This window comes from Callospermophilus lateralis, chromosome 7 (genome assembly GCF_048772815.1).
Source record: "Callospermophilus lateralis isolate mCalLat2 chromosome 7, mCalLat2.hap1, whole genome shotgun sequence".
Taxonomy (NCBI): domain Eukaryota; kingdom Metazoa; phylum Chordata; class Mammalia; order Rodentia; family Sciuridae; genus Callospermophilus; species Callospermophilus lateralis.
The window spans coordinates 104,279,086-104,298,250 of NC_135311.1; the positions used below are offsets into that span (position 1 = coordinate 104,279,086).

The following is a 19,165-nucleotide window of genomic DNA, read 5'->3' on the forward strand; positions in this document are numbered from 1 at the left end:
AAAAGCATGTAATAATGTTTTGTTGAATGACAATGGCAGAATAAAATATATTGTGCAATTTAGCTTTTAAAAGGAAGAAAGTCCATAAAAAAATAACACCCTCATAAGCGTTTCATGTAGACTTAACTACATAATTTTAATATTTTATTTCCTATGCGTTTTTAATTGATATATACTTGGGCCAGGGGTGGGGGCAGGGAGGGATGTAGTTTGGTTATAGAGCATGTGTTTTGCATGGATGAGGTACTGGGTTTGATCCCCAACACTGCAAAAATAAACAAAAATATGTAATTTACATAGTTTGAAATGTTATTTAACAATGTTATGGACATTTTCTTATTAGATGTTTTATAGTATGTTTTATTTCTGACATAACTTAATTATTACTGTTTTACTGGATTTTAAGATTGTTAAATTTTCATTATCGGGCTGGGGTTGTGGCTCAGCGGTAGAGCGCTCGCCTAGCACGTGTGATGCACTGGGTTCCATCCTCATCACCACATAAAAACAAACAAAATAAAGGTATTGTGTACAACTGAAAAAATAAATATTAAAAAAAATTATTATCTCAAATGACTGTTTATTCCCAAATGTATTCTGTGGGTGTGGACCCAGTGTTTTTTTTTTTTTTGGTACCAGAGATTGGGCCTAGAGGCACTTAACTTTGAGCTACATTCCCAGCCTACCCGCCCCCCACTTTTTAAAAAAAATACCTTTTTAAAAATATAATTTAATGCTGAGTATCCAACCCAGTGCCTCATGTATGCTAAGCAAGAGCTATACCACTGAGCTACAACCCCAGGCCCCAGCCCTAATCCTTTTGATTTTTTTTATTTTGAGACAGGGTCTCACTAATTTGTTTAAAATTGCCAAGTTGCTTAGCAATTGCTAAGTTGCTTAATTGCTAAGTTGCTGAGGCTGGCTTTGAATTTGAGATCCTCCTGTCTCATTCTCCTGTTTACACGCATGCACAACCACGCCTAGTTTGGGCCCAGTCTGTGTTTGATAGATATATATGGAAACCCCTAGTGATGTAATATGCTTCTAGGATATTCTCTAGTTGTAAGACCTGGCAGACAAAAACATAATGTATTATGGGACCTCCACACTGATAGAGGATTTATATTCATATAGTTTGTTAGAATGAAAGCAAACATTAAGGCTGTCCAAATCAAAGGAAATTTAGTAGATTATAGTATATTTTTAGCTTTCCATGGTTAGGCCAGAATTGCCCTGTTTTTTTAAAAAATATATTTATTTATTTTTATGTAGTGCTGAGGATTGAACCCAGTGCCTCACACATGTAAAGCAAGTGCTCTACCACTAAACTACAACCTTAGCCCCAGAATTGCACTGTTTTTTTAGAAGGGTTGGAAGCCGACTATAGTTTGGCAAGTTCACTCATTCTCCAGATAGGCTTTTTGACAGATTCTATATTTTTTATTACCACCGCCAACAATAATCTACCAGAAAAAGCTCATATTTGTTGAGTCCATTCTGTGTACCAGGTACTGTTCTAAGGAGTTTACATAGATTATCTCATTTGTTCTTCATACTAATCATATTAGGGGGTACTGAATTACATGATAGCTTAAATGCTATTCTATGAAAATAAATTACTGAGTAGTAATTAGAATGAATTGGATTTTTTCATTTGGTTCTTTATAAGCAAGGTAAACAGATAAGGTCGAAGGTACTATTTTTGGCTCTTAACTTTCTGGCTTCACCTTCATCTTCTGTTATACTGTTTTGGTTGGCACATTTTCTTGTTTTTGGTTATGTTTGACTTGTGTACTCCTCTGTGAATCACTTCTGACACTTTTCATTCAGTCTTGGCCTTCTAGCATTTATTGAGTAACAATTTTGTATGTCCCTGTAACCATATTTTTCAAGCTATTTTATATTTTTGTGATTTTTACTTTTCTTTTACCTTTATTCTGAAAATTTTGAAGTGGGGAGGGACTTTGTCTTTTTGAGCCTTTGTGTACCTTCTCTTCTGTTGTTAATAAATGAACTGTTTATATTCCTAAGACCTATATGTTCATTTGTGCATTGGATTCCATCTCATCTTGCCTTCAATGTTCCATTAATTATTCCAGCAGTTGTTACTTTTCCATTCTATATCATCAGTTTTTACATTTTACTGGATCATTCCCAGGAGCATACAGATATGCTGAAATGGTTTCTATCCTAAGGAGAAAAGCATTTCTTTATTCTACATAGTCCTTGAATTATTTTCTTCCAGCTACTTATTTCCTGTTTCCAGTAAAGCCTATCTTAAAGAGTTGTCTGTACGTATTTGGAATTTGCAATTTATCTACTTTTATTATTTCTTTTTAAAATTTTTAGTTGTATGTGGACACAATACCTTTATTTTATTTATTTTCATGTGGTACTGAGTATCAAACCCAGTGCCTCACATGTCTTAGGCAAATGCTTTACGTCTGAATCACAACCCCAGCCCCTACTCTCATTTCTTGATCTCACTCAGAGTTGTCTTCTTTCACTGTTGTGCCAAAATAACTGTGTTCAAGATCACCAATAATCTTTTGTTTCTCTAGTTCTCATGCTATCAGCAGCATGTGACAGAGTGAACTATTCAAGAATGCACAAGAAAATAAACAGTATGTCAAATGGCAATGGAGGAAAAAAACAAAAAAGGTGGCAAACTGAGTGATTGCTAGTTTTATACGGGGTGATATTTAAAGAATTAAAACTGGATAACATAGAGCAGGGGTGGACAGGGAAGAGAAGAGGTCTCAGAAATGAGATACTCCAAAATTTAGATGGATGTCTAATAATTTTATTGGCTTCCAGATCAACACTGTTCTTCCTGCCTTATTAACAGGCCCCTGCTTACTACTTGACCTCCATCGAAACTACATTGACCTCCATTGAACTGTCTAAAACTTGTATTCATTTCCATCTTTATCTCCTTTGGCCTCATTGTTATTTAAGGATAAGCTATTTGATGTCTCTCAGGTCATTTTATTCTTGTTTCAGATTAAATTTTTTTTTTCTCTCACAGATTCAGTCGAAGCTCTCTGTAGCTCTGTATATTGCACCCTCAAATTTCCTTCCTTTCTTTTACAGTGTTAATCATTATCTAAAGTTTGCTAAATATCATTTTTATCTACATTTTAATACTGGGTATAAACATGCACTTATCTGTAAGCAGTATGTAATTATTTTTGCATGTTTTAAGGCATTATAGAAATAGTATCACATTGGATGTCTCATAACAAACTTTTTTTTTTTTTTAAAACATTTTTTAATTTTTACGTGGTGCTGAGGATCGAACCCAGTGCCTCAGGCATGCCACTCGAGCGCTACCACTTGAGCCACATCCCCAGCCCCAATAAGCTTTTTTTGTTTAACATTGCTTTTGAGATTTATTCATTCTTAGTAATACTGTTTGTGTTATCTGCTGTTTAATATTTTGTTGGATAAATAGATCATAATTTAGTTACCTGTTTTTCTAATTTTAGTCATTTAGGTTATTCTCAATTTCCAGTATATTTTATCTTTTTGATTTTGCTTTTTTTTCTTTGATTAGTCTATGTTAAGTTGTTTCCATGCTTTGGTGGATTATCTGTGACTCTGTGCATACTTTGGGTTTATATAGAGCATATACCTATAAGTGTAATGATATCAATAAGTAAAATTTCTCATCTTGAAATATATATACTCATACATTATTTACCAATAAGTAAAATTACTCATCTTTGAAGGATATACTCATTTGTATACTTATTGATATAGATGTTGCCAAAATGCTCTTCTAATTGGTTGCATTTTTAAAAATATTTATACCATTAGAGCATGAAAATTCCTGCTTCTTTCCATTCTGATTCTTGACATTAGATTTTTTATAAAGATTTATGACTCACCTGTTTTTAAGTTGTTTTTTTTCATGAATTTGTGTCATCCTTGGCCCAGGGGCCTTGCTAATCTCTATTATAATTTCAATTTTAGTATATGTGCTGCCAAAGTGAGCACAAGATTTTTTTTTATGTTTTGTAACCAGGCATGATGGTGCGTTCCTATAATCCCAGCTACTTGGGAGGCTGATACAAGAGGATAGGCAAGTTTGAAACCAAGCTGGGCACCTCGAAACCCTGTCTCACAATTTTTAGAGGGCTGGGGATGCAGGTCAGTGGTAGAGTACACCTGGGTTTAGTGTTTAGTACCACAGGGGGTAAAAAAAAAAATTCTTTATATATTTTCATACCATTCCTTTGTTGGTTATAGGAATTGCAAGTATATATTCTTTTAAGTCTGTAACATCTTTTCCATTTGCTTATACCCTCTTAAAATTTAATTGGAGTTAGGATATTTACTTTATTATTTTCTTCTAAAAGTGTTAGAGTTTTGCTTTTTTATATGTAGGTGGGGACCTAGTTTTATTAATGTTTTAAAAACATATGGACAATCAGTTATCTAAGCATAAGTTTAAACAATCTTATTACCCTAGGATTACCATGATTTCTGTAAAAAAATAAAATCCAGATAGGTTTTCTCATGTGTGAGAGAATCAAGGATATTATGTAGATACTTGTAACAAAGCAAATTTCTACTAATTTTTAATGAAAACTTTATGAAGTTCAAAATAAAGTGCCATTTTGTGAAAATTATGGAATTATTTTTTCTGTGATAACCTTTTGCTTTATTGGGGTTTAAAGTTGTTGTTCCCTGCATTCAAAATAGATTGGAAATATTAGTCCATTAATACTGATTTGTAATGAGATTTTTTATATATTTCTTTGAAAGATCTTTCCCTACAGATAGGCACTGCTGACCTCAGTCCTTGAAGATATGACTATAATTGTTATGTCTGTAAGGATAAATGACACTACGGGTTCCGTTATCATGTAGTAGAATCAAATATTTTCTGTAAAGTACTACTGATCAATAAGACGATGAATAACTATAGGCATTAAAACACCTCATGTTTTCAGAGGCTCTCTAAATTTGTTGAATTAAACCTTTTTTATACTCCACATATTTTTACCAGCATCAATGGTAATACTTATTAGCAGATTACACTTTAAGCTGTGCTTTTTTTCCCCCCATTCCCTTTGAATGTAGTTCTCCATATAATACACTATGTAGTTGCTCACATTCTGAGGCTAATTCTCCTTAAATAAATAACAGCATTGGTAACATCTGTTGACATATCAAATGACAAAAACTTAAAATAATTTGGCTTGCTTTTTTTTTTAAAATTTCTAGTTGTAAGTGGACATAATGCCTTTATTTTATTTGTTTATTTTTATGTAGTGCTAGGATCAAACCTAGTGCTAGGTAAGTGCTCTGCCACTGAACTACAGCCTTAGCCTGCCTTGCTTTTTTAATTCACTATTTATCTTGCCACAATGTCTTCAGCCATGAGTACTAGTTCTCACAGAAAGGTTAATAGTTTCATGCAGTTATTTCCTGGATGAATTTATTTGCTTGCTGCAAAAATGATCTATCTCCCCATTGGTAAATAGCTTCCATTTCTTGGTCTACAAATGAACTCTCAGAAACTGCCGTTCACTTTCATGTTTCTGAAGAAATTCTATAGTGATATAACACTTTGTTTTAAATTTTCTAATTATTTCTTGTGACTTGGGAATATTACGATTAGTACTTAGTCTTAGACCTCATCATAACATGACACAATGTTTTACCATATAGTTTGATGACAAAATCCACACTTCCCTGTGCCTTGAAAGGGACATTTGAATTCTACTTTTCTTTCTTTCTTTGAGCATGATAATTATGTACTCATTTAAAAGAAGGTTGTAGTACATTGATACATGTGACACTCAAAATGCTGACCTCAAAAGTTATAAGTGCATTGCTACTATTTGTAGGGTATCAACAGCAGTACAAAGCATGAGACTGCCACATAAGTTCTCTGTCACAACTACTAAACTCTTCCACTGTAGCATAAAAGCAGCCACACAGCATTCATATAAATAAGTGTGGCTATGTATGTTTCAACAAAACTTTATGAACATTGAAATTTCAGTTTCATGGATCTCAAATTATTCTAAAAACTTAAAGTATTTTCAAAAATGAAAAATGTGGCAGTGGTTTGTAATCCTAGCAATTGAGTGTGAGGCAGGAAAATCACAAGTTGTCTCAGCAACTTAACAAGGGCCTGTCTCAAAATTAGAAAGCACTGGCATTTTTTCAGTGGTAGAGAACCCCATGTTCAAACGCCATTATCCAACCACAACAAAAAAAGAAATGTAAAAATAATTGTTAGTATGCTGACCATAAATCATAATTTGACATCCTTTCCCTCCAGTATGCAACTCTGTCATACATATGTTAGGTTTTCTATATATGAATGGATTATTTTTCAGGGCCTTTTAAAAAAATTTTTGGCAATACTGAGGATTGGACCCACTGGCACTCTATCACTGAACTGTGTTCACAGCCCCTTTTTAAATTTTGAGAATCTTGCTAAATTGCCAAGGCTGGCCTCAAACTTGAAATCCTGCCTCAGCCTCCCAGGTTGCTGTGATTATAGGTCTGCACCACTTCTTCTGGCTGAGGGATCTTTATTATGTTCTATTTTATTGATTTAAAAAAATTTTTTTAAATACACAACAGCAGAATGCATTACAATTCTTATTACACATATGGAGCACAATTTTTCATATCTTTGAATATAAAGTATGTTCACGTCAATACATGTCTTTATACATGTACTTTGGGGTATTTTTTTGCATTACAATTCTTATTACACATATATACCAAATTTTTCATATCTCTGTTTATATATAAAGTATGTTGACACCCAATTCGAGTCTTGGATAATGGTGTCCATCACATTCCACTATCCTTGCTAGTCCCCTGCCCCCTCTCTTTCCCTCCCACCCCTCTTCCCTATCTAGAATTTTTCTAATCCTCCCATGCTCCCCTCCCTACCCCACTATGATTTCTTAAAAATTAATTTTGCAGAAAGGGCTTGTTAAATGTGAATGGACTAAAAAAAGTACTGACTTACTATTTTACTTCATACAAATCTTAAGTTCTAGTTGATTATGTTGCTAAAATCAATAATTTTTATTAACTGGGTATTTTATGATAAAATTTAGATATAACTTCCATCTCCTTTCTAAAATACATCCCAATTTTTTGATAAACTAATAATATTTATAGTTTAAAAAATACTGTTCATACTGAGACATGGTAAGTCTACTATAATTATATTTTATTTGTTGAACAACTTTGTTTTCTCCAGAGTTAAATATTGCCTTATTTAAGAAATACTTTTATCAAAATGTTCATATACTATACATTCAGCCTAGGATTTAGTATAATTATAGAGTTGTACACCCATCACCACAACTTTGGACAATTTCATTACCTCAATAAGAAACCCTGTGCCCCTTGGCTGCCAGGATTGTTGATCCTTCCATCCTGATCATAGCCTAAGGCAACCACAGATCTGTTTTCCATCTCTCCAGATTTCTCTCTTCTGAACATTTCATGTAAATGGAATCAAATTCATGTGATTATTTGTGATTGAATTCTTTAACTTAGCATAATATGTTTAAGGTATGAATATGTCATGTTTTATTTATGCGTTGTTCAGTTGATGACCATTTTTAGCCATTATGAATAATGCTACTATGAACATTGATGTAAAGATATTTGTGTGGTTATGTTTTTACTTCTGTTGGGTGTAAAAATAGGAGTAGACCCTATGGTAATTCTGTTTAGCCATTGAGGAGACCTGTCAAACTATTTTCCAAAGTGTGCCATTTTATATTCCTACTGGCAATGTATGAAGATTCCAATTTTTCTATAGTCTACCAACACTTATTATCTTATTGATTATAGCCCTCCTAGTGAGTGTGAGGTAGTATCTCCTTGTGGTTTTGATACACTTTTTCCTAGAGGCTAATGCTGTTGACCCATCTTTTCATGTGTTTATTGGCCATCATTGAATATATTTTTTTGGGGAAAATGTCTGTTTAAATCCTTCGTCTTTCACTTTTTATTGTGTAGTAATAGTTTTTGGTATGTTCTAGATACATGTCTCAAATAAATGATTGGCAAAATTTTCTCTTGCTGGTTCTTCTTCTCACTGTCATTTTGATGTCCTTTGAAGCATAAAGTTTTTTATTTTGGTGATGTCTGGTTTTTCTTTTGTTGCTTGTGCTTTTTTTTTTTTTTTTTTTTTTTTAGTACCAGGAATTGACTGAGCTGTATGCTCAGCTCTTTTATTTTGAGGCAAGGTCTCACTAAGCTGCCTAGGGCCTTGTTATATTGCTGAAGCTGGCTTTGAACTTGCAATCCTCTTGCCTTAGGCTTTTAAACTGCTGGGATTATAGGTGTGATCCACCATACCCAACACTATTTGCTTGTGCTTTTGGTAAAAATGTTTTATTTTTGTTTAGTGTCCTTTGTGATCTAACATTAATTCTGCCACAATTTTCTGCCAGAGCTTTTTTCCTCTGTGATCACCTCAGGCAGTAATGGAATGCGTTTTCTTCAGTCCTAAGAAATTTTCTTGGAGGAAAAGAAAATTTATTTATTTTGCAAATTCTTCCCTTCTGTTTTCTTCTGCCACCCCATATCTATCTACCTATCTACATCTACATATCTTTTGGTCATTTGAAACTGTTATACAATATGGTAGTTTAGCAAGCCCTTTTCAGACTACTAAGTCATATTCTTCAATCTAGCTTTTGTCAAAGATAACACTGACGTTTTGATATTTATCTGTTTCTTATGTCTTCTATTTAATTCTAAAATCAAATGGGGAAAACAGGTACTTTTATTTTTTATCTCAGTAAAACATTATTTACCATTTTAAAATACATTTCATTGGCGTAAGTATATTTATAATGTTGTACAACCATCAGTACCATCCATCTCTAGAACCTTTCAACTAACCAAACTGAAACTTTGTACCCATTAAATAATAACTTCCAGCTGGGCATGGTGACATATACTTGTAGTCTCAGCTACTTGGCTGTCAGAGCAAAGCCATGAGGATAACTTGAGCCCAGGAGTTCGAGGTCAGCCTGGGCAACATAGTGAGACACCCCATCTCTTAAATAAACAAACAAACAACACAATTTCCCCTTCTATCCCTCCCCCTCTGGCAGCTAACCTTTTATGAATTTTGACTACTGTAGGTAGTGGAATCATACAATATTTGTCATTTTTGTGTTTGACTTATTTCACTTACCATAATATCTTCAAGGCTTATCCACATAACTTGTATCAGAATTTACTTCTTTTTAAAGACAAATATTCTATTGTGTATACACCACATTTTGTTTGTTCACCCATCAATGGACATATGATTTAATTCCCATGTCTTTTGACTTGTGAGTAATGCTATGAACATTGCTTTACAAATACCTGTTTTAGTCCCTGCTTTAGATTCTTCTGGGTGTATATCCAGAAGTAGAATTATTGTATCATATGGGAGACATGCTATTTTTTTTTAGTTTTCCCAGTGTATTAATATTGCTGTGTTAACAATCCACTTCAAAACTTACAAGCTCAGAGCAATGATGGTTTATTATTTCTTAGAATTCAGAGGAATGACTGGCCAGTTTTTCTGCTCCTTTTACTGGTGCTTACGTGTGATAGCCTTCATTTGGTGGGTTGGTTGGTATAGGGTGACTAAGATGGCTTAAATTTCACTTCTAAGGCCTTGGTGAGACTGCTAAAGGATGGACCTCCTCTCTCTGCATGGTTTCTTAATCATAGCCTAACTTGAACTTTACATGGCAGCTGAGTCTCCGGAGTGAAGGCAGAAGGTACAAAGCACCTGAAGCCCTAGGCTTCAGATTCAGATCTTAACATTAATTTTATCACATCCCATAAGACAAAGCTTACAAAAACTAGCCCATAGTCAAGGTTTGGGAAGAATGAAACTCCAAGTCATGCTGGGAAGATTGACCAGGTTATGTTAGGAGCTACGTCCATAGGTGAGAAACACTGAGGGTAGGAAAGGGCTGCCATTTGCAAAGTGGACTTCTAGTGAGTCCTAAATGGCTTTTGTGTGTGTGTGTGTGTGTGTGTGTGTGTGTGAGAGTGAGAGAGAGAGAGAGAGCGAGCGAGAGAGAGAGAGACAGGGGATTGAACCAGGGCCTTGAATATACAAGGAAAGTACTCTATCACTGAGTTACCCCCAGCTCTATTGAGTCCTAAATGGGTTGGCATGGTCTTTTCTGTTTTAACAAGTAGAGATGACATGAATTTCTGAAGCTTAATCATTTGCTGAAATTATATTGTACCATGCAGTTTGTTGCCCTTTTCCTCTCCTCCTTTCTCCTCATCCCACCTTTTCTTTTCTTTTTTCTTTTTTTCCCTCTACTTTCTCTGTCTCCTAATCTGGATTTGATTTCTTTCATGCTTTGATGGGCAGAATAGTACTTAATACTTTACTGACTGCTTAAACTAGGTCTACAGGCTTTAAACTGCAAAGTTAGCTAAAGTTCCAAACATGCCATAGAGTGAGTAATGATATAGAGTCCAGTTTTAAATTGTTAATTTCAGGCCTGGATAGTCAGTGCTAAATTTTTTAGGTTAAAAGAGGGTACTTCATAGGAATGTCATCCTCCCTCCCCATGTAGACCCCAAGTGTTTTTAGATTTAATTAGACAGTTTTTTGTTTTATTTTGTTTTGTTTTGCACTGGGGTTTGAACCTAGGGCCTCATGCATGTTAGGTAAGCACTCTACCACTGAGCTAAGTCCCCAGCCCATGAAAACTGTTTGAAAATTTTTAATAACCAAAAATGGATTCCTAACAAAATGTTGGTTTATTAAGAAATACATAAAAATGAGTGGCTAGGTGTTTTGTTATAAAGGAAATACTACCATATTCTTAATTCTGGACATAGTTCAGAATCTCTTTTAGTCTGTTTTGTCAGTACAGGAGTAGTGGGAGAATAAATGAAATCAAATTAATGAAGACAGGTTGAATTAGCTAGAAGAAAGAAGTTTTCTTAGACATTTTAGAAATATCCATGTACATATTTATGCCTATATGTATAAATACTTTATTACCAACATTGCTACAGTGAAAATTTTTGATATATCTTTGCTCAAGAGTGTGAATACTTCCATGAAAGACCTAGAAACAAAATTACTGGACTAGAAGTTAAGTACAGTTTATATTTTTTTAAAAGTAGATATGACTGTTTTTCCCTACCAAAAATGCTGTACCACTTGAAATTTATCAGCAGTGTGTGGAGAATACATTGTTCCTTGTCAATATTGGATAGCAATAATTTTTTGTATGTATTTAATATGTTGGATTAACAATGGTTTAATTTGATTATCTTGGATTCCTGGTGAGATTGAGCATCATTTTATTGATTGAATATCTTATATTTTTTTCTTGAAATGTGATTTATTTTATATAAAAGGGAGATAAATCCATGTGTTCATTCTTTCATGTTGAGCCAGAGACCTTCTTCCATGTCTTTCTTTGCATGTTATTCTTCCCAGTTTCTGCTTGATTCTTTTCTTTTTCAAGACTTCCAGTGTACCTTGTTTCAGAAGCCTTCCTGATTGCTTTCTTTTTTCTAAAACATTCTGTGTTTACCTCTGTCAATCTGCATTGTACTGATTTGATTGTCTAATTTACTGATCAGTGAGTACCTAAAGGACTATATGATTGTAGTTTTTCTTCTCCTTTCTTTGGTGGATTAAATCCAGGGCCTTATGCATGTTAGACAAGCACTCTACTACTGAGCCACATTTCCCAGCCCCATTTTTAAAATTTTTACTCTAATATAGCATTAGTTTCTAATACATAAAGATGGGAGAGCAGTCTCTACTGGGCACCTAGTCATCAAACTGCCACAATAGTTTTATTAAATAATAATCAACATCCTGTGGTACTAGCAGTCATTGAATTTAATTTTCTTAGGGATATAACAGTTTCTTAAGTCTAAAAAGGCAGCTTTGGAAACTGTTACTTCAAATATAACGTAGAAATACAACAGAGGTTAAGTTTTTGTGAGTTTTGCTTTAATACTTAAGTTGGCGTCACCTGTATATTGAAGAATGTTTCTCTTAGGTTAGATCTTCAAGTAATGTAGAATGTGATATTTAAGAACAATGTACCTTTTAAAATGTATGAATTAGGGATGGGGTTGTAGCTCAGTGGTAGAGCATGTGCGAGGCACTGTGTTCAGTTCTCAGCACCACACAAAAACAAATGTCCATCAACAACTAAAAAACATTTTAAAAATATATTAATTAGTATTTTGGGATCATGATTGGGCAAATCAAACTGCAGATAAGTTGGGGGTGTGCACTCTAGTATTCATTTTTGGTGTATGTGTGCATGTGTGTGCATGCATTTGTGCTTGACATTTTTTTCCTTAAATTTCACCAAGCTCATCGCTTGTGTTAGGCTTATGAATGAATGGCTGAATCAAAATATTTTATGATTTTTTTTCAGATACATCAAATTACGGAATGGCTTGCAGGCACTTTTGATTTCAGATCTAAGTAATATGGAAGGTAAAACAGGAAATGCAACAGATGATGAAGAGGAGGAAGAGGAGGAGGAGGAAGGAGAAGAAGGAGAAGGAGAAGAGGATGAAGAAGAAGATGATGATGATGAAGATTCTGGGGCTGAGATAGAAGATGATGATGAAGAGGGTTTTGATGATGAAGGTGAATTTGATGATGATGAGCATGATGAAGTTGATCTTGATACAGAGGATAATGAGTTGGAAGAATTGGAAGAGAGGGCCGAAGCTAGGAAGAAAACCACTGAAAAACAGGTGTGAGTCATGTCTATTATTTTGTCCTTTTCAAATTTGGGAATTCTTTGGGATAAGTTTTAAACTCATGCTTTACTTCTTACCACCAAAAAGGAAGTAAATGTTTTTCTTTTGAACTTCAGTAAATGTCTATTCTGTATTCTATATAAGGATTATATTTTGAAAACATTTTGCATTGATTATAAAAGTAATGCTTGTTATAGAAACTAATGGAATATAAAGTTTTTATATTAAACCTGGGTTCTAATTCTGAATATCGGAGATATTCTGAAAACAAAACAAAATTCTTAATAACCTTTCAGAGGTGATCAGTGGTAATATATGAATTTATGTGTATTTGTGTACCTTATATTTTTAAGAACAATTGCCAAGAGGTGAGGATCTATATAATTCTTAGCCTGAGATAAAGGAATAAGAGTGTATTCTTGGAGAGACTAGAAAAAAATGAAGAAAAGAATGAGGCCAGTGGTGTAGAATCTTCCTCTGGACCATGTGGGTAATTTCTATCCAGATAATTGAATTGACTTAGCTATTTTTGTGAAAAGCACCAAAGGTTGGGACAAATAATTACATTACAATAGTTTAATAGAAAGGGAGTTGAGCTTCATTTAATATATAATAGCAACCAATGAATAGTTATATAAGTCTTGATAGTAAATTTTTCTCACATTATTTTTTTGAAGCGTGCTTCCGTTTTGCAGTAGGGAGTTCCCATGATAGCAGATAATATTTTGGAGGCATTACAGTGGAATTGACCAGCAAATTAGAGTTAGTTTCTTGACTATTGATAACACATTCAACATGGTGTAATTTACTTATGCAGGATTTACCATCAGATTATTAAACTAAAATTTAGGTGTTACATGAATACTTAACAAGTCTTCAGTGGTAAATTTTGTTTGTTTTGAGATGGGGGTCTTGCTATGTTGCCCAGGATGGTCTTCAACTCCTGGGCTCAGATGATCCTCCAGCCTCAGCTTCCCAAGTAGCTGGGGAGTATAGGCAGATATCATTGCACCTGGCTTCAATGATGTTTTTAAATGAATTGCTTGATAGTCACTCTTCCTGGAGAATATTTTTTTTAAAGAAAGAGTGTACCAGTTCTTTCAACCAAGTTGTTCAGGCTGTTGAGTCGTGTCCTCCCCACCCCCTGTTTTTTGGGTACTGGGAATCGAATTCAGGGCAGTGAACCATTAAGCCACATCTCCAGCCCTATTTTTATTTTATTTTATTTAAAGACAGGGTCTCACTGAATTGCTTAGTGCCTCACTTTTGCTGAGGCTGGCTTTGAAATTGTGATCCTCTTGTCTCATCCTCCAAGCCATTGGGATTACGGGTGTATGCTACCACATGCAGCCCTGAGTCATGTTTTTAAGGAACTTTTGCTCTTTACTACTAAAATGTTGAATTGTTTTTGTGTAGTATGATAGGCCAAGTGGTGTTAACCTGAAAAGCTTTAGAGATGAAACTCAAAACACTGAAAAAAATGTGTGTGTGTGTGTGTGAGAGAGAGAGAGAGAGTCAGTCACCTGGTAATCTATAAGTCTTTATAAACAAATTGTTATTAATAAATTCACTTTTAAAATAGATCTCTTATTTCCAAATGTAGCAATAATAGAAAAGAAGAAAAATTGCCGAATTGTAAGAAAAGTTATCGATTAGAAAGAACACTGATAGTCAGGAAACCTGGGTTCTAATTCTAGCCCTGTCCCCGTCTTTCTGGACGATCTTAGGCCTCCTTCCCCTTTTTTCCCCTCCCTTCCTCCCGCTTCTCGGGATTGAACTCAGGACTGCTGTACTCCTGAACTATATTCCCAGTCCTTTTTATTTTGTTTTGAGACAGCATCTGACTAAGTTACTCAGACTGGCCTTGAACTTGAGTCCTCATATCTCAGTGTCCTGAATAGCTGGCATTGCAGGCATGTTCCACAATACCTGCCTATGATCTCAGACCTTTTTATTTTCTTTTTTTTTAAAAAAACAAAATTACATATTTCCTATCTATACAATTCCTTCTTTTTCTGTCTTTCTGTAATTTCTGTCTGTCTATAAGGAGCTCTCCCCATGCTTTAGACTTCTTTATATGTTTTCTTAATTGATAATTGTAGTTTAAATAGATAATTTTGATTCCAGAAGTAATGGGTACCCAAGTGAAAGGAAAGATTCCAAGGTTGTAACAATGGAAAAATGGTTTAGTTCACTCAATGAATAAGTGTCTGGAAAAAGAAACTCAAGTAGTTTAGTCTAGGTAAGAGGTGGCTTATGAGTGGTTCAGGTTTTGAAGTGTTTTATGATTTAATTATTATTTGGGAAGTATGAACATTGTTTATGGTAAATATGAAAATTAATAAAGGAAATGGAAAGAAAAAATATAGCTTTTTTTTGAGACTCTTTGCCTAATTAAGAAGTTTCTGAAACATGTTTTATTCCCTCCATTTTCTTCCTTCCCCCCAAATTGTTTTGATCTGAAAGTTTAATAAATTAGTAAGATTGAAATTTAAGTATGATATACACTGAATTATGATTTGTTCAGAGCTTTCTTAATTCTCAAGTATGCATTTCTCCATTATGAATTTCTTGGGTAGAAAATTCTCAAGTATGAATTTCTTTTCTAGCAATCGCAGAGCCTGTTTTTGCTGTGGTCAAAGCTGACTGATAAACTGTGGTTTAAGTCAACTTATTCAAAAATGTCTTCAACCCTGCTGGTCGAGACAAGAAATCTTTATGGGGTAGTTGGAGCTGAAAGCAGGTTAGGCATCAATTAAACATCACAGAACAGGTTAGATTGTGGTTGGAAGAAGTGGATATTTCCCCATGTTTTGACTGAGTTTATTATGTGCCTGAGTCTTCAAAATGAGATTTATGGTATCAAGTGAGGCTGTTTGGTTCTTCTTTAAACATACTTAAGTTTTCTGACACATGGTTAGATTGTATGCCAGGTACATACTTTTTTTTTTTTTTTTTGGTGGTGCTGGGAATTTAACGCAGGGGCATATATTCCACCACTGAGCTACATCCCCAGCCCCAATTTTTAAAACGCTCTTTTCCGAAGAAGGTAACCTATTTATCAAAACCCCATTTTACCAAATGGATTAGCTCTGTAAAATTGACATTTATAAAATTTGAGAAATATTTGCTTTCCTATCTTCAATTATTCAAATTGACTGTTTTTCTTTCCTTTTTTGGTGTCCTTTAACTTACAGTGATTCAATGATATGCCCCAATCATTTTAACTGCAGAGTTTGGTATACCTCTTGGCCATCTATTTTGTTAAAAGCTTGATTTTCCCAAGGTATTGGGAGAATGTATAATGATAAGTAATATATGCTATACATGTTTAGTAAGAAGTGAAGAACTAAAAAGCCTCTTTAAAGTCTATTTCTGTCATTTTTTAATAGCTAAAGATTTTATTTTTAACCATTTACTTATTGTTTTTGTTCAGTAGTTTCCTAAAACATTAGTTTACTCCCTATTTTAATAAAATAAAAACTTTCTAAGTAACATATTGAGAGATTTCACATCTAGTAACAGAGCTTTCAATTGCTTAATCTTTAATCAACCTAAATATGTTATTTCTGCAGATTTCCCCAATCTAATAATTCTAGGAACAAACTTGGTTCAGAATTCTGAAATGCTGACATGAAATAATATTTGGGTGGGCTGGCCAGTCCCTCTTCCTTTTGTTTCTGTCTGTTTCTGCTTTTTCCCCTCTAGGTCTGCACCTGTTCAGCATTTGGCAGGATGGCAAGTGGAGGAGCAGCAGGGTGAAACTGACACAGTTCTGGTGAGTTTCACTTTGCTGCTCCTCCTGATTCTCAGGGAAAGAATTTTGTTAGTTTGTATTGGAAAACTTCCATCTCCAAATGAATCCTTACAATGCGATGCTGATATTACTCTTTTAGAATTGACTCAACTATTTTTATGTGTTCTACTTACTCCAGTCTGCAGCGGCTCTTTGTGTTGGAGTTGGGAGTTTTGCTGATCCAGATGACCTGCCCGGGCTGGCACACTTTTTGGAGCACAGTAAGATCTTTCATTCCCCGGTGTTCCCCCACATCCAAATTTATATGCATTGATTTCAAAGATAAGTAATTGGTTAGATACTTATATAAATATATATAAATATATGTATGATATATTTAACCAGAAAAGGAGCTAAGAAATCTTTGACTTATGAATATCACAGGGATGATTTTAATTTTCTTTAGTATACTTATAATGATGATGAAAATGAAACATTTTAAAATACAGGCATCATTTTTCAAGTATGATAAAGACAACAGATTGGGAGATGATTGCTATTCATTAGGAATTGGTTAGCTCTTGTTGGGGAAGTCTGTTTGAGTGTTTGTAATGCCCAAAGATGTTAGAACACCAGAAATACAGAAAATAAAAAGACATAATTAATATAAAAACAAAACAAAATAGAAAACTTTAGTTTAATTAGGAATGTACCTAAATAAAGTCTGTGTGGACGTTACATAGTTGCAAATATTTACCTCCATACTTTTTTTTTTTTTTTTTTTTGTGAATTACTCATTTAATTTTTCTAAGATATTTGAGAGGAAACTTTTTACTTTATTAGTTTTTATGGTAACAATTGTCATATATATATTACTTGTTCAGTTTTAACCTTTTTATAAATAAATTGTGTATGCTTGTCTTATTTTTCTTTAAAAATGAAGTGCTTGATTTTTCTTAACATAAAATATGTGAGCATTATAGAATGATGCAAAAACAGAAATGTAATAAAGAAAGTAAGTATTAACGAAACAACCATTGTTAATGCCTTGGAATATTTTCTTTCAAATGTTTTGCACATATAAGAAAGTTCATCCTTCGTAATAAATATATTGGCTATATTTTTGTGTTGTGTGACTTTCTGTTCTTTTCACTTAGTGGTATTCATGGGTAGTTTGAAATATCCAGATGAGAATGGATTTGATGCCTTCCTAAAGAAACATGGGGGTAGTGATAATGCCTCAACTGATTGTGAACGTACAGTCTTTCAGTTTGATGTTCAGAGAAAATACTTCAAGGAAGCTCTGGATAGGTAATTAAATCAGAGTGTATATTTTTTGAATATAAATATTAACATGTTAATACTTAAGATCTGTTAACTTCTTAAAAATGGAAATATTGGGTATGTTCTATGGTATTTTCAAGTAGTATTTTGATTCTATAGAATTATCAGAATATTTTATTTGGAAAAAAGACCTATTAAATACATGTTGACTCTTGTTCTAAAATAACTTAGTCTTTATATTAAAGAAACTCTTAAATAACTCTTTGAGTTTTGTAAATAATATATTCTGTATAGACTTTGTTGTAACTTATTGCTTATTTAGAATAAAGAAAAACAATAGAGATAAAATTGCTTGTAATTTTAGAATCTAGAGATAACCAGTTGACAGATACTTTTTAAAATGTTTATGAAATAAAGTGTATCCTTTTATAACTTATATTTAAAAATAAGATATAATTTTCACTTATAATTATTTATAAAATACAATTTCTAAGTGTCACTTATTATTTACATTGTATAAAAATATCATAAGCTTTTCAATTGGTTTATTCTTAGACAGTTGTTTCCAGTTTTCCAGTACTATAATGCTGTGATGAATATCCTAATTTCTGTACACCCTTAGTTATTATTTCTCTCTCCTCATTTTTTTTTTTTTTTAAACTGGGGGTTAAACTCAGGGATGCTGTACAGTTCAGCTACATCCCCAGTCCTTTTTGAATTTTTATTTTTAAAATTTGAGACAGGATCTTATTAAGTTTCTGAGGCTATCTTCAAACTTGAGATACTTTTGCCTCAATTTCCTGAATTGCTGGGATTATGGGCATACACCATTATTCTTGCTCACACATTTATCTCTACTGAAAAAAATCCTACCAGAATTAATAAGAAGAGTTCTACTGCAGGAATGAGAAATTAACATGAATATCAAATCATAAATTAATGCCAGAAATGGTAGATAGTGGTAGATCATTACATATTACAAATATTATACTAAATGCTATATTATACTTTCACAGATAATAAAGAATTAAAAGCCTTAATGTCATTTGTAACATGCCCCTTATAATGTGGATCAAGTGCCAGTATTTTTTAATAGGTTTTAAAATCTAATTCTGTCACAGAGGTCATATCATTTGATTATGTTGAGATCATTTCAGTAATAGTAAATGAGAATGAAAGCTGTCTTATCCTGGTGGCATTTGCTAATCCAATAAATTTGAACTTATCAGTGTAGTAGGACAAGGGCCACAAATATAAAAATCAAGTATGTTCCCAAGGGCAGGGAACGTTTCACCAGAGACTCTTTTCATAATAAGCTGGGACTCCAAAAGGCTGTCCTCTCAAGTTAAGAAAAGGGATTAGTCATCCTGAGAA

At 33.6% G+C, this 19,165-nt stretch overlaps 1 protein-coding gene and 1 non-coding gene across 3 annotated transcripts in view; one reads left to right on the plus strand and one right to left on the minus strand.

Annotated features, from left to right (window-relative positions):
- Nrdc (nardilysin convertase) overlaps positions 1 to 19,165 on the plus strand; it is a 90,007-nt gene that overhangs the window by 6,551 nt on the left and 64,291 nt on the right. The window contains exons 2-6 of one of the 2 annotated variants that reach the window (XM_076860421.1): positions 12,438 to 12,765; positions 15,381 to 15,514; positions 16,480 to 16,549; positions 16,707 to 16,788; positions 17,665 to 17,818. In XM_076860421.1, coding sequence (XP_076716536.1) covers positions 12,438 to 12,765; positions 15,381 to 15,514; positions 16,480 to 16,549; positions 16,707 to 16,788; positions 17,665 to 17,818 — 768 coding nt within the window. The remainder of the gene's footprint in view (positions 1 to 12,437; positions 12,766 to 15,380; positions 15,515 to 16,479; positions 16,550 to 16,706; positions 16,789 to 17,664; positions 17,819 to 19,165) is intronic. The other variant, XM_076860422.1, reaches the window with a different exon arrangement.
- Positions 3,896 to 3,999, minus strand: LOC143405298 (U6 spliceosomal RNA). The gene has a single exon (XR_013092018.1). It is a non-coding gene; the product is annotated as a U6 spliceosomal RNA (small nuclear RNA).